We start from the raw sequence: 15,850 nt of genomic DNA, 5'->3' as shown, positions 1-15,850 counted from the left end.
CCAGTACCCACGTGCGGCCGTTTGGTGCGGCCCCGCTTCCCACCGAGGCAGGGTCCTGACCCCTCTGTCCTCCCTGCTGCTCACACTTGCGCTGACAAGGGTGACCCTCCAGGGTGAGCGGCATGTTCTCAGGTGGCTGAGAAGAGCTTCGGGAACACCAGCTTTCCCGCAAGAAAACTGCAAGCCTCCAAGCCCACACGATCTGGAAGCAACTGACTGTCACCCAGACATCGGGACACACCCAGCAAGCCTCTGGCGCCTCGAGGCCTGGGGACCCCGTGCCCTTGCCACGTGCCTGCACCCGAGTCAGACCACCCTTCCACCCGCCCACCCGCCTCACCCACCGTGGCCCGTCCTGGGATCCGTCTCCCATAGAAGGTCCACAGCCCCACCAGCCTCCTCCGGGACGAAGATGTCACCCTGTCACTCCCTTCCTTCCTGTGCCACACAGAGACCCAGAAAGCTCAAAACATTCAAAACAGGACAGTTGCGTAAATAAATTCCTGGTAAGGAAGGAAGGAAGGAGGGAGGGGACGGGGAAGGGTGTGGAAGGGGGGAGGAGAAGAGAAGGAAAGGAGGGAGGAGGCGGGGATGAGGGACCCAGGCCGCCGGCCAGGCCTCCACCACCGCCTCACAAAGACCCCGTAGCCACCAGCCCACAATCAGGTGGGAGGGAGGCCCCCCGCATTTGAGAGTCATCTTCCACACCTCAGGGCTTCGGCCACCTCCCTCAGGTCCCCACAAGGGGACTTAGCTGCTGACCACAGGGAGCACCCATCCCAGGGACAGGGCCTCCAGAGGCCTCTGCCTTGCCCAGGAGTAGTGACTTAGGGATCTGGGTGCACATCCTTAACAGCGTCCCCGCTAGCCTCTCCTGGCCTCCTCATCCCCAGCCTCTTTTTTAAAGCTGGAACACCAGACCGGTGCACGGAGTGGGCAGACAGAAGCCACAGCCATGTGCAGCCCTGGGAGGGGGTGGGGTCCACAACATAGCAGGTGCTTCCTCACTGCTCTGCCCGATGGCCAAGAATCGAGGGTCCTGGAAGACACACCCTCCCCTCTCCCCCTCGGTCTCCCCACCAGAGGGAAAAGGCTGGGAGTTGCTCTCAGAACACTCTAGAAGAGAAGCCTTTCCTCCCCGGGGATGGTGCAACACAGTGGCCCACCCGACACCTCAGTTCTGTGGCCTATGGAATGAGGACACCAGCCTCTTTCACAGCAAGGTCCCCAGGGACAGGGGACAAGCTGTGATGTGCACCTGAGGAGAACTCTCGCAGGGACACAGCAATGTAACATCGGTGCCCAGGGCACCTACGTTTGTGACCCCCCTGACCTGACTTGCATGAGAATTCAGGATGGGTCAACCAATGAGAAAGGGTTTTAAGACCTTTTAGGGGCGCCTGGGTGGCTTAGTCACTTGAGCATGTGACTCCTGATTTCGGCTTAGGTCATGATCCAGGGTCATGGGATTGAAACCCACATCAGGCTCTGTGCTGAATGGAGCCTGCTTAAAATTCTCTCTCTTCTCTCTCTCCCTGTCTCTCCCCCGCTTGCACACCGTATGCATGCTTGCTCGCTCTCTCTCTCTCTAAGATAAATAAAAACTGAAAAAAAAATCCAAAGGTTTAAGGGAAATTGATAAGAATCCTCAAAAACTTGGAATGAGCCATTTCCAATCTGGTCACAGGTGCTCCCAGGCCCTGGAGACACTCAAGCAAATCAATTCAGTGTGCGTGGGAAGCCATACTGCCTCAAGGTTTCAAGGGAAATTTCTCTAAAATTCATTAGACGGAAGATTCTTTCTACATTCAAGACAGAGAAAAGGCAAAAATGCAGCAGCTAATCTCATCCCAGAACCAGTACATACAGGAATCAAACTCATCCAGAGGAACCGCTGGTTAGGACATCAGCCAAGCTGTGATTCGCTAGCTGGACTGCACACGGGGGCCTCTGAGGACGCCTGAGATCGCACATCACAGCCAGGACCAGGGACCCTCGGAAGGGCAGTGGCCGAGCCGGGACTCGCATTTCGGAGAACATACTGCTATGCGGTTCTCACCATTCGCTCTGTCCCTTCTACTAAAATAGCTCTAGGGGTGCCTGGGCGGCTCAGTCAGTTAATTGTCCAACTCCTGATTTCAGCTCAGGTCATGATCTTGTGGTTCATGGGTTCGAGCCCCGCATCGGGCTCCACGCTGACAGCTCAGAGCCTGGAGCCTGCTTCAGATTCCGTGTCTCCCTCTCTCTCTCTGCCCCTACCCACGCACGCTCTGTCTCTCTCAAAAGTAAATAAACATTAGAACAATTTTAAACCAAGTAAAACAGCTTCACTCAGACAACAAGCCAGCTGCCCCAAAGTAAAGGCCACCCTTCACTCCTCGAGGCGCTGACCAGGAGGGGGACACACCGCGTGCACTCACCATGATGTCCCCCTTCAGCAGCTGGGCCGGCTCGATGGCGATGTGGACCCTGCCTTGGTTTCCTGGGCCGATGTTGCTTGGGGATAAACAAGGTAGAGCTTAATGCAACCTCAGGACTTAACAGAAACGCTGTGTGAGAAAAGCGACTTCGTAACGCAAACTCAGAGATGACGCGAAACATCCCGCCAGGCTCCAGGATCCAAGTCGAGCGCATCACAGCCAGGCTGCCACCCACATGTGGGTCCACGGTCAGTCCAGACACAGGATGGCAGCTCGTTCTGAGCGGTGGCAGCACCATGAGGCCACATCTTACCTGACGCCCTTTATACTAACGCCCATAAAACATCTAGGGGCACCTGGTGGAGGGGGGTCTCAGCTGGTTAAGCGTCGGACTTCGGCTCAGGTCATGATCTCACAGTTTATGGGTTCGAGCCCCGCGTCCAGCTCGGTGCAGACAGCTCAGAGCCTGGAGCCGGCTTCAGGTTCTGTGTCTCCCTCTCTGTCCCTCCCCTGCTCTCGCTCTGTCTCTCCCTCCCTCTCTGCCCCTCCCCCACTTGCACTCTCTCCCTCTCAAAAATAAGCAATAAGAAAATTAAATTAAATTAAATTTAAAAAATAAAACACATGGGGGAGAGAAAAGCACGGGACTCTGGTATGGCTACTTCCATCCAGTTTGGGGCCTGCCCACCCTCCAGGCCCCGCGTCCACACCGCTCTCTGGAGCCAACCGTGCACCTGCCTTGACTGCTAGCCAGGCACTCCCAGCTGGACGCCCCCACCCCTTCCCGCAGGACAGGTGGCTCGGCAAGGCCCATCTCCTGTGAAGGCAGCACACTTACTATATCCCCGATGTGTACACGGGCTGCATGGCCTGGTAGAGCTTCAGAAAGGGCCGGCACGCTGGAAGAGAGGCGGAATCATCTATAGACACAGGAGTGTGGCCAACAGCAAAAGAGACAAGGTGGCCACGGGCTGTGCCCGAGCTTCAGAAGCAGCGCTGGTATAAGGTCACCGGGGTCCCTGGGGAGAGGAGCCCCCCCCTCACTGGCTTTCTCCGGCCGGTGACCAGGACGCCCGGGGCCCGGATCCCATGTGAGCCTCTCCGTGGGAGAAAGGGGGGCCTGTCAAGTGCAGGGTCTGGGACGGGCCAGCAGACCTCGAGACCCCGCTGGGAGCGGACACTCACCTCCGCCCGTGTCAAAGTTGGGAGTGCCGTGCAGGATGACAAAATGCAGGAACAGTGGCGAGGTGTTCATTTTCACCGTCCCCGACAGGAGCCCGCTGAGGAACTGAACATACCTGCAAAGCGACGGCGGCTTAGGGCCCCTGCAGCGGGGGCCTAACCCCAAGCTGGATGTTTCCTGGGGTTCTGGGAGGGGCCCCAACCCCCACTGCTCACAGCAAGGGGGGCCGCAGCATCCAGGTATGACCCTGGGGAGCACAGCCTGGGCACGCAGCCCCGTCGGGATCCCTGGACACCCCACACTGCGGGCAGCCTCTCCGTCTGTCCTCCAGCCCAGAGCCACGCGGGGCCAGGCCACAGGGCTGTTACAGTCCCCCCCACCCTGGGGGAGGAGAGGCTCTGTAAGCACCTCACACTTCTAACAGGGTCCTTCTGCCCTTACCTCCCACCCCACGCAAAGACCCTGGACGGGCCCCCTGCCCGTCAGAGGGGTCAGAGCGCCCATCACCAAGCAGGCGTGGGTTCTCATATCATGAAGGTTTAGCGGGGGATGTACAATAAGCATGTCTGTGACCGCAAATGCCATTAAGGAACAAGGAATCCCATCCACCCCCACCCCCGCACATCACTCCACTCCTAAGACAAGCACATGTGGCAAATGTCACTCATGTAAAGTATCTGGACAGAGTGGAGCCTGCACCCGTGTCCCTCCCAACTGTGATAATCACAAGTCTGTGGCTCCTGCTTTTTGAAGGCGAGCCCCAGCTCAGCACGGGACCCTCGGCTCTGCGCACCCAGCCCCAGCCTGAGACCCCGACCCAGGCAGGTCAGGACGGCAGCCAGAGACGGCGGGTCGCCCCTTCCGGTCTCCAGGGCCGCAGGTGGCTGACTGGCAGCAGATCCCAAATGTGCAGCCAGGCCGGTGGCCCCGCGTGTGCCCACTACCGTGTGCCTGCGTGCTGGCCGGTCCATGCACAGTGCTGGCCCCACGGGCTCCTCACGGGTGCTGGGCGCACACATCACTCAGACCCCCTCTCTACGCTTTGATTTACTCCAGCGTGCACGCAGGGAGGGGTAAGAAAACCTTGTACGGTACAACACGTGTCGAATCTCTATGAAGTTCTCTTTGGGGTGGCCTCGTCCTGCTGTCCCCCAAAGTGTCAGCACAAGCACGAATGCCCCGGGACAACAACCACGTGCACTGCAAGCCTGCTCGGTAGCTGTGGCCGGGGTCGGCGGCCGAGCCAGCGGAGGCTGCACATGGGGGACAGGTAGCCAGGCCACGTTCCACAGGTCTACGTCTGTACGCGGCCACCCGGAAGCCCCCGTCGGCACCAAAGACCAGAAAATCGGTCCACAGGTGGACAGGAGACACAAAAGAAAATGAAAGGGCTTCCTGATCAGTTCCTCCAGCAGACCGCGGGCAGGACTGGTCCCAGCCATGGTGTTCACCTGCGGCGAAGGCAGGAAGGAGCACAAGGGCCCCAGCCGCCTGCCCGACTCTCGAAGCGCACAGCTTGCAAACCCCATTCCAAACAGCTCCACCGTCCCCCACCACCTCCTCCTGCTTTCGAGGGAAGAAACTCCCTGGGAGGTCGTTCTCCTGCATCATCTCTGTGCAGAAGGTGCAGACACGGCGCGTGTACGGGCGGGAGACACACACGCGTCACTCGTGTGCCAAAGCAGCTTGAGATCTGCTGACGTTCGCCACGCTGCTTAACCAGCTGCCAAAGAGGGAATTTATGGCTGGGGTTCCCTTGAATCTCAAACACGTGATCTGCACTTGGGTAAGCCACAGGAGGGCATGGGGGGGGGCACCCTGGCTCCGAGCAGGGGACACCTGATGGCCGCAGCGGGCACGCTCCCCGAGGAGAGAGGATGGGCACCCGGTCCCTTTGCACCCACCCGCCTCCCGTACAAATGCTCTTTCAGACACACAGGCGTTGTGTCAAGACTACAGAAACGTCAAAGACAAATGAAGCCATACTGGGGTGTGTCTGGCTCCCAGACACACCTACGAATCTTAAGTTTCTGCAGGCCAGACATCGGGGCTCTGGTCCCTTCACCAGACTGCAGGCCAGACATCGGGGCTCTGGCCCCTTCACCATGCAGGGTCGGACACAGGAAGGATCCCACCAGGGGCCTCCTTGGGACCCCTCCTGCCCTGCGCCCCTGGGAAGGTCCGCTGGCCCCGTCATCCCTCCCTGATGGAGTCTGGACACGTGTGCCGCTGTGTCGACCCCCTCCCAGGAAGAAGAGTGCAGAGGAGAAGGGGCACAGAAACCCTCATCGTTCACTCGTCACATGCACAGCGTTGATGACAAGCTAAGACTGCAGAAATGGTGTTTTAAATTATTTATCAGAGCAAAAAGAACGCCACGTTCATCAGCAACCCCGGGGCTTCAGCAAGGGGCTCCTCAGCATCAGCCGGAAGCCGGCCGCTCTGTGGCTTTTGAGAGTAAGGAACGGGGGCGCCCGGGGTGGCTCAGTCGGCTCAGCTCATGATCTCACGGTTCGTGAGTTCGAGCCCTGTGTCAGGCTCTGTACTGACAATGTGGAGCCTGCTTGGGATTCTCTCTCTCCCTCTCTCTCTCTCTCTCTGCTCCTCCCCTGCTCACCCTCTCTCTGTCTCTCTGTCTCACTCTCTCAAAATAAATAAATAAATAAACATAAAAAAAATAAGAGTAAGGAACAGAGTGGCAGAGAATAGACCCCCTGTCAAACAGGGTCCCGCCTTGGAGCTCATCACCAAGTATTAATTAAGCGAAAGCTTGGAGGCGGCTTGCTGTTGAGGCCCCAACAAACCCCCACAAACTCCCGGCAAACTAATTAAGTCACTCGCCACGAGACCCATTTTGAAACGGTTTCTCAAATGCAGTCCTGACATAGGCCACGACATCCCCCCTCGGGGTGGCCGGGACCACAGGGAGGGGGTCGTCAGAGCCTCTGTCACACAGATGTGTCCGTCCTGGGCTCTTCGGGCCTCAAAGTGCTTCCAGGTGTACTGTATGCATGCACTCAGTCACCTACCCACTTGAGAACATCTCCCAAGGCGGGAGCTGGGTAGAGAACATCCCTCTAGCCTGTGGGTGCAGGAAGATTCACCTGGGAATGCAGAATGGAGCCCACACGACCATTACGCAACGTCAACACTACAGCTTTCGGCGCACGCCGACAGGAAGTACATGTGGCAGGCGTGGGTTTGCGAAAGTGAGACGGCTTTCCTCCATTTTCCACACTCTTGCACTGCTATTAAAAAGCTACGGTAAAAGGGCGCCTGCGTGGTTCAGCCGGTTAAGCGTCTGACTTCGGCTCAGGCCATGATCTCATGGTCCGCGAGTTCGAGCCCCGCATCAGGCTCTGTGCTGACAGCTCAGAGCCTGAAGCCTGCTTCGGATTCTGTGCCTCCCTCTCTCTTTGTCCCTCCCCTGCTCGTGCTCTGTTTCTGTCTCTCGAAAATGAATAAATGTTTAAAAAAATAAAAAAAAATAAAAAAAGCTACAGTAAATCCTAAGAGCAAAAAGAAGAAAATAAGGCAAACATTCTTCCTTGGTGGGTGCTGAGCATTTTGAGTGGATAGAAATACAAACCATATGATGGTGTCAACAGATGCAGAAAAAACACTGGACAAAATACAACATTGGTTTATGATAAAAAGTCTCAACAAAGTGGGTATACAAGGAGCACGCCTCCATATAACGAAGGCCATGCATGACAAGCCCGCAGCAAACGTCGTACCCAATGCTGAGAAGCTGACAGCTTTTTCTCCAAGATCAGGAACAAGACAGGGATGCCCACCCTTGCTACTTTTATTCAACATAGTGTTGAAGTCCTAGCCACAGCAATCAGACAAGAAAAAGAAATGAGAGGCATCCAAATCAGAAAGATTTAAAACTGTCATGGTTTGTGGGTGACATGATATTATACATAGAAAACCCTAATCCTCCCTTCAAAACTTGTTATGACTAATAAATGAATTTGGTAAAGTTGTTGGGGCGCCTGGGGGGCTCAGTCGGTTAAGCATCTCACTTCAGCTCAGGTCATGATCTCACGGTTTGTGAGTTCAAGCCCCACAATGGGCTCTGTGCTGGCAGATTGAGCCTGGAACCTGCTTCAGATTCTATGTCTCCTCTCTCTCTGCCCCTCCCCTGCTCATGCTCCCTCTCTCTCTCTCTCTCTCTCTCTGTCTCTCTCTCTCTTTCTTGAAAACAAATAAACAGTAAAAAAAATTTTTTTTTAATTTTGTAAAGTTGAAGCATACAAAATTAACATACATCAATAGGTTGCATTTCTAGACAGCTAAGAATGTACTACCAGAAAGAGAAATTAAGAAACAGCCCAGGGGCGACTGGGTGGCTCAGTTAAGCGTCCATCTGACTCTTGGTTTCAGCTCAGGGCATGATTTTGCGGTTTTTTGAGTTCAAGCCCCGCGTCAGGCTTTGTGCTAGCAGCACAGAGCCTGCTTGGGATTCTCTGTCTGCCTCTCTCTCTGCCCCTCTTCCACTCATGCTGTCTTCTCTGTGATAAATAAACTTAAAAAAAATTTTTTTTAATAAAAAAAAAGAAAGAAAGAACCCATTCACAACTGCATCAAAATGAACGAAACAGCTAGAAATAAACTTAACCAAAGCAGTGGAAGACCAGTATGCTAAAAACCGTAAGACGCTGATGGAAAAAACTAAAGACGACACAAACAGAAAAACGTTCCATGCTGATGGATTGGGAAGAACAATATCGTTAAAATGTCCATCCTACCAAAAGCAAGTGACAGATCCAATGCAAACCCTATCAAAATTCCAATGGCATTTTTCATCACAGAAATAGCAAAAAGCAAACAAACAAAAAAGCACCTTAAAGTTCACATGGAACCACAAAGGAGCCTAGACAGCCAAAGCAGTCTTGAGAAAAAATAACAAAGCCAGAGGTAGAACACTTCCCGATTTCAAACTAAGTTACAAAACTGTAGTAAACAAGACAGTACAGCACTGGCATCAAAACAGGTCAATGGAACAGAAGAGAGAGCCCAGAAATAAGCCCACGCACATCCGGTCAATTCGTTTATGACAAAGGAGCCAAGAATATACAATGGAAGAAAGCAGTCTCCTCAATCAACAGTGTTGAGAAAACGGGGCCACTGTCTTACCCCGTGCACAAACTAAACTCAAAATGGATTGAAGACTTGAACATAAGACCTGAAACCATAAAAATCCTAGAAGAAGACACTGGTCTTGGCGATGACGTTTTTAATTGGAACCAAAGCAAAAATAAACACGTGGGATCGCATCAAACTAAAACAACTTCCACACAGCGAAAGAGTCCATCATCAAAAGGACAAGGCGGCCCACGGAATGGGAGAAGATACTTACACAATGTGGTTAATAAGGGGTTGGTATCGAAAATACATGCAGAAGAGATACAGCTCCACAGCAAAAAAACAAAACCAAACAAAAAAACAATAATCCAATTGAAAATGGGCAGAAGACATGAACAGACAGTTCTCCAAAGAAGACATCCACACGGCCCACAGACACATGGAAAGATGCTCAAATCACTGATCATCAGGGAAATGCAAATCAAAACCACCATGAGATACCACGTGACACCTGTCAGAACAGCAAAAATAACAGCACCGGAAACTACAGGTGTTGGCAAGGATGCGGAGAAAAAGGAACGCCCTTGGGCTGTTGCTGGGAATGCAAACTGGTGCAGTCACTGTGGAAAACCGTGTGGAGGTTCCTCAAAAAGTTAAAAATAGAACTACCATATGGTCTGGTAACTCCACGTATGGGTATTTTGCCGATGAAAACAAAAACACCTACTTGAAAAGATCATCTGGGGGCACCTGGATGGCTCAGTCAGTTGAGCATCTGACTTCAGCTCAGGTCATGATCTCAGGGTTCCTGAGTTCGAGCCTCGCGTCGGGCTCTGTGCTGACAGCTCAGAGCCTGGAGCCTGTTTTGGATTCTGTGTCTCCCTCTCTCTCTGCCCCTCCCCTGCTCTCACTCTGTATGTCTCTCCCTCTCAAACGTAAATAGACATCAAAAAAATTTAAAAAAAAAAAGAAAGAAAGAAAGAAAGAAAAGGTCATCTGCGCCCGTGGTTACTGCAGCATTACTGATGGTAACTGACGGTAGCCAAGACGTGGAAACAGCCCAAGTGTCTATCAAAGGACAGATGAATAAAGCTGTGGCATAGATATACCACAGGATGTTAATCAGCTCTAAAAACAAGAAAGAAATCTTAACATCTGCAACAACTTGGATGGAGACTACATTGTAAAGTAAAATCTCCAACAGAGAAAAACAAATATCCTATGACTTCACTTACATGTTGAACCAGAAAACAAAACAAATGAACAAATAAAACAAGCTCCAAAGCTCACACACACAGAGAACACATTGGTGGTTGCCAGAGGCAGGGGTTACTGGATGGGCAAAAGGTGGGAGAGGAGGAGGAGGGGGAGGAAGGAAGAAGGAGGGAGGAGGAAGGGGAAGAAAAAGAAGAGAGGAGGAGGAGGAAGAGTGAGGAGGAGGAGGAGGAGGAGAAGGAGGGAGAGGAGAAGGAGAAGCAAGCGGAGGGAGGGGGGAAGGAAAAAGGAAAGAGGAGGAAGAGGTAAAAGGAAGAGGTGGAGGAAGAAAAGGAAGGACGTGGAGGAGGGAGGGGGAAGAGGAGGAGGAAGAGAGGAGGAGCAGGATAGGAGAGGGGAGAGGAGGACAGGGGGAGGGGCAGGGGAGAAATGGGAATCCCCCTTCCCTGGCGGGAGCAGAACATCCAGGGGGCTCCCTCCTAGTTTAAGTCACACCCACACGAGAACATCTGCTGCCACCCTGGAAAGGGCTCAACAGGGAAACGCCACGTCACGGTTCAAAACAGAACGAGGGGTTCGGTGTACCTGTAATACTAATGAAACGCTGGGTTTCTTGCAAGCGACTCACACTCCCTTGTGGGGTGTGTGGCTCAGAGTGGGTTCAGACTCAGGGTCCCACACCGCCCACACAGCCGGGTCTGAACACACACGGACCTGGACACGGGAAACACCCAGGAAAAAAGGAGGCAGTGCCTTTGGTGGTCCTTGAAATCCCTCTCCCGGATGGAACCGAAACACGCCTGTGAGCCACCCCAAGGATTCCCTCGGAGGCTGGGGAAGCAGGTGCAGGAGACAGAAACCTATCCTGGCAACTGCCTCGGCCATCCTTGGCAAATCCCCTGCTGTCAGCCTTAAAATAGAAGCGCAGAGACTGTGTGCCCGGCTCCGTGTCACTGTCGGCAAGACGTGGGGCCGGGAGGAGGCCGCCCAGGACCCCTCTCGCTGGACCCTGACCCGCTGCGCACACCCTGACCCCATCCGCCTTCTTCAGCTGGGCGCGGAGGGCGGCGTGCACTCCCCTGGGGACACATGGCGAGAGAGTCAGCTCCCCCAGGGCCCTTCCGACCCTGCACACCGAGCATCCCAGGGGCTCCAGAGAGAGGGTGATGGGCGGGCTGGGGAGGCTAGCATAATGGAAGACGCCCCGGGCTCAGGAGCTAAGCGTCTAGCACAGGGGTCGGGGCCAACCACAAACCTGCCACAGAGCCACATTCGCTCATTTCTGAATGCCTGTGCCGCTCTCCCGTGAGGACAGCCGTGACAGAGACCACGTGGCCTGCACGGCCCAGAACCTCCACCCACCAGCAGATTACAGACACAGTTCACCGACCCGACCCGGCAGATAGAAACCAGTTCCGGCATCAGAGCACAAATCCACCCCTGCGCCGAGCGTGCGGAAGGACGCCTGGGTCCCCCTCTCAGAGCCAGCCGGGGCCGGGGGCTCCCCTCCCACCCACACACAGTGGCTCATCTCTGCCACTGGGCACCCACCAGCCCTCCCCTCCCATTCTTGCCTCGTCAGGGGAGGCGCCTCTTCTGTCCCCACCTTCTGAAATATGAAATCTCACCCACCTGTTCACTCAGGCGTGGGGACACGTACGTACCGTTTCTGGGATGGCTGCATTAAATCCGAAACTTTATCATCATAGAACTTCTTCATCGCAAATCTATCCAGGGCCTGGTCGGCGCTGGGGAAGGAGAAAGACGGACAGAGACACAGTGTTGACCCCGTGGAGTCACAGGTGGCGGGGTGACACGGGACAGGTGGTATGGCTGTCCTGAGTGACCGGCCCCCATGGGAGCCCCACCTCTGCCGCGCCTGCACGCGTGCACCCCAGCCTAGCATTAGCATCTCCTCTTGGACCCCAATCCTGGGAGTATGTTCCGGCCACCATGGAAGCCAGGACTGCGGGTCTGGAGCTCTGTCCCAAACAGCAGGTGGCTTCCATGGGCCCCGCATGAGTCTTCGGATCACCGGGGTTTGGGGCACAGTCAGAGCTCTACGGTCAGCAACACCCAGCAAGCCCCCGGAGAGCAGTGTGGGACCCGCAGGGGGGTTACGACTGTCAGCAGGCCGGGGGGGGGGGGGGTCAGAAGGCTGCGCCATCATGGTTCCAAGGTGGCCACCACAGGGAATGCTGCTCACCAACAATCCCACACTGACCTCAGCTCTACAATGCCCACCAGCGCACGCGGCAGGATCCAGGGGACCCCGTAACGGGGCATTTCACGGGCCTGCCTGATCTGACTCAGATGAATCGTGGAACGTGGGTACAAGAGGTCGCAGCAAAAAGCTTCCTTGGAAATGTGATCTACGGGTGAGCCCTCCCCTTAGCGCGTGTACGTGCACCTCCAGAAAATGGGTATTTCACCACCTGCGTTTGTCTTAAAGCTGGACTGATGGGGTGGTCCCGTACGGAAGATGCCCTCAAGCTCTGAATATTTACCATGTCGAGGACTTATGTTTTCAAGCTGGAAAGTACGGTTACATATCCACCCATTCGCTTGTAAGCACTCCTTTCCCCGGAGCTCTCATGTCCCACTAAACGTGGGACACTGATAACGCATCTGGGCCTGTGCGTGTTCAGTATTAACATCACTGTTAGCATCAGGAGTGTTCCCAGGGACGGTCTCTGTGATTGCTCGTCTTCAGGGAGCCGACACACGAGCATCCTCCCTACTGTTTGATTTCCAGTTTTGGATCTGATCTGGAGCACGGTTTCATGACAGAGCTCTTAAAAACGCATGCTCCAGGGGTGCCTGGGTGGCTCAGTCAGTTAAGCGTCCAACTTCGGCTCAGGTCAGCCTGCTTTGGATTCTGCCTCTCTCTCCCTCTCAAACAAATAAACATTAAAAAAATTTTTTAAGAAAACAGAAAGGCAGGTGTCGCTCCATTTTAGCGAGAAGTACTTAACACCGTTACTCGTGCGGCTGCCAACAGCATTAACAGCGGCAAATACCCGAGTACTGGTACTGGACGTTACATGCCACGATGCACTGAACGGCCACAAAACCCCACGAGGCTCAGCCACCATTCCCCCCTTCGCAGGCGAGGACCCCACGGCTCTGAGGTTCATGAAAATGGCTCGACTCTGTGGCAGAGATGGGCCCTGACTATGGAGAAAAATGGAGGATTGAGGAGGGGTGTTGCGGGTGCTCTAGGGCTCGAAGCCGCTGGGCTCTGTGCCCCCTGACCTGCCAGGTGAGCCCCCGCCCATGGAGCCCGGGTTGCAGGCACAGCCACGTGGCTGCAGCAGAAACAGGGGGCGACGCTGTGCAGGCGGCACGTGGTCTGTGTCGCACGCTGTGGCTCGGCGGAGGGAGTCCCAAGTGAGCAGGAGCCTCGGGGTCTGGCACACGCCCCGACGCTGACTATCAGTGAGGGGCAATCCGGTTTGCAGGGGGGGCTGGGATCCCCCCCCCCCCCGCCGGCAGCCCCAAGCTCCCTGGTCCACGTCCAGAGAAAACATTTGGGAAGTCAAATTTCACTCCTTGGCGCTGGCGAGGCCAGGATCCGTGGGCTGCTATGAACAGGGCACGTGTCCTCATAACTGGGGCAGCTCCCGCTTCACGGGAGGGTACATGTGGACGCAAACCCACAGGGAACGACACTCTGGGCTGGGTTGCGGCGTGAGTGGTTCGCACCAGGAGGTTCCCGCCAGCCTCCTGCGCCCGACGTCCCGGCCAAGGGTCCCGTGGTGGCTCTTCCGGCCCCCGGGGACCAGAGGGGACCGGAGACAGCTCCCTGAGCCTTGGTTTCCCCATCGGTAAAGCGTGAGCGGTGACTGGTTCACCCCCTGGGTTGCTCAGGAGGATTGAGGGAGAAAAGACCAACTTGCAAAGTACATTCCAGACGCCAAGGACACGCAAACCGCTATGGCCACTCGTCTTGACAAGGTACAAGGTATCCAGGGAGGCTACACGGCTCTTGCTCTTAAGACAGGTGACGCCCGTCCCTGCTGTTTTCGTCACAGAATGAGGGAGCGCTCACCAGCTGCCTCAAGGCGACGTCGGGGTCAATCAGATACCTGCACGTCCTTCTCAGCAGCGCCAACCACTAGTGGGGCGCTTTCCCCACCCCGAGGGCCGGCCGAGCCTCCCACCCCGTCCCGGAGCTTCTGACGCCCAGGGCAGCTCGGACGCCCCTTGTACCTGGCCGACACGTTGGTGAAGTGCATGTACGACGATATCACCACGCCAATGCGTCCCTTTCCGCCCTGCAGGAGACAAAAAGAAGGGCTCAGTTTCTCTGGACTCACACCGCAGAGACGGAACGCTCGCAGATGACAAAGAGCCCGCTTTGGGGGGGGACGGGTAGCCACCGTCAGCCTCCGCTGGTCCCCGATCTGGAGATGGCAGCATCCAGCGGGCAGGCAGCGTGCACACCGGGTGCCCACGGCAGGTGCCACCTGGGGCATGGGGCAGATCTGCACGGAGGTGGCCAGTCAGCTCACCATCTCCCACTGGGGACCAGCAGCATGTGTGGGGGGAGGCACGCAACGGATGTAGACTCGCCTGCAAGTGAGCTGAAGCCCCGCCCCACAGGCCGAGGTTATGAGGGCCGCACATGCAGCCTGGAAAGCCCGGAGGGCAGATGCCAGCGTGCTGGCAGCACCTCACCCCTGCCACCGCTTACCCAGCCCTGCCTGGTTACACTCAGGGACCGTGGCCCAAGAATGCAGGGGCTCAGTCCGTGACCACAGACACACACAGTCCAGACGCGGCAGCCAGCTGGAACCACGGGCCAACGGGACCCACAGGACTGGGTGTGTGGCAACACCACGGCTGTGACAGGCTGCCTGCCGCCTTCTGGAACATACTGCCAACAATCCAGCCCAGCAGTCAGCAAACCACACTCCACCAGCCCCTTCTGCCCACTACCTGTGTCCACACAACCTGCAAGCCCAGGGCTATGTTTCTGAACAGTTGAAGAAGAAGCAAAACTATGACATCTGTGACACGTGACAGTCACCTAAAGGTCAGCTGTCACTGTTTGACCCCGGCCATGCCCGTCTGCTTAGGTGCACGAGGGGTATTTCCACCGTCAACGGCAGGTGTGAGCAGTTACGGTCACCCCGCACCCGCAAAAGCCCAAAATATTCAGTCTGGGTTTTTCATGAAAAGTCAGCCAACTCGGATGTAGAGGCGCATGAAGCCAAAATGGCAGGGGCACCAGCACGCAGGCCCCCACGTCGGTCCTCGAGAAGAAATGGCCAAGCAGATCCGGTCACAGCTCTGAGGACCCACACCGCGTGGGAATGTCACCCAGGAGCGGGCAGCTCTCTGCCCATGCAAGTCAGGTGCACAGACACACGCCATTTACTGGCACAAACCCACTGCTAGCAAACAGCCCCTCGGCCCGGTGGGGCACTCATGGGACACTCACAGCCACCACGCTCGGTCACTCATGGTCTCTGTGGTGCTTGCACGAGACTCCGAAAGGTTCAACTCCACCAGCTGTCTGTCCTCCACAGTTGTCAGAATCACTGACTGCACAAGTTGCTGAAGGTGAGTCCTTTGTACAGACTCAAAACCAGATGCTGTGGGCATGGAAACTTCTAGAAGAACTGTCTGCTCAGTCAGCAGCTAGCAGGTGGTGGGTGGGCAGTGAAGGAGACTAGGGGCAAAACCGCACAACCCCTACCCTGCAACTCCCGCAGCAGACGGGAGAGCGGGGCCGTTGCAGGGCTGACCTGTGTCTGCCCCCCACCCCCCAGGCCAAGCGCCCCAGCTCTGCCCACATTCCCAGCACGTGCAGAAGGAAACACACACTCTGCTGAGCTCGCAGGTTTTGGCCAAGTCCCCGATGTCACCCCTGCTACGATCAAGGTGAACTTCTGTTAACGCCGACATCTAAAGTTCACACCCAGAGGGGGCTTCT

At 55.7% G+C, this 15,850-nt stretch overlaps 1 protein-coding gene across 18 annotated transcripts in view; it reads right to left on the bottom strand.

The window, feature by feature from the left end:
* TNS3 (tensin 3) overlaps positions 1-15,850 on the bottom strand; it is a 215,715-nt gene that overhangs the window by 97,699 nt on the left and 102,166 nt on the right. For all 18 annotated transcript variants that reach the window (XM_053218741.1, XM_027045988.2, XM_053218739.1 and 15 more), the window contains 5 exons: positions 14,122-14,186; positions 11,574-11,657; positions 3,606-3,718; positions 3,259-3,319; positions 2,421-2,496 (listed from right to left, as the gene is read on the bottom strand). In XM_053218741.1, coding sequence (XP_053074716.1) covers positions 2,421-2,496; positions 3,259-3,319; positions 3,606-3,718; positions 11,574-11,657; positions 14,122-14,186 — 399 coding nt within the window. The remainder of the gene's footprint in view (positions 1-2,420; positions 2,497-3,258; positions 3,320-3,605; positions 3,719-11,573; positions 11,658-14,121; positions 14,187-15,850) is intronic.

This window comes from Acinonyx jubatus, chromosome A2 (genome assembly GCF_027475565.1).
Source record: "Acinonyx jubatus isolate Ajub_Pintada_27869175 chromosome A2, VMU_Ajub_asm_v1.0, whole genome shotgun sequence".
Lineage (NCBI taxonomy): Eukaryota > Metazoa > Chordata > Mammalia > Carnivora > Felidae > Acinonyx > Acinonyx jubatus.
This window is presented reverse-complemented; position numbering and strand designations above follow the sequence as displayed.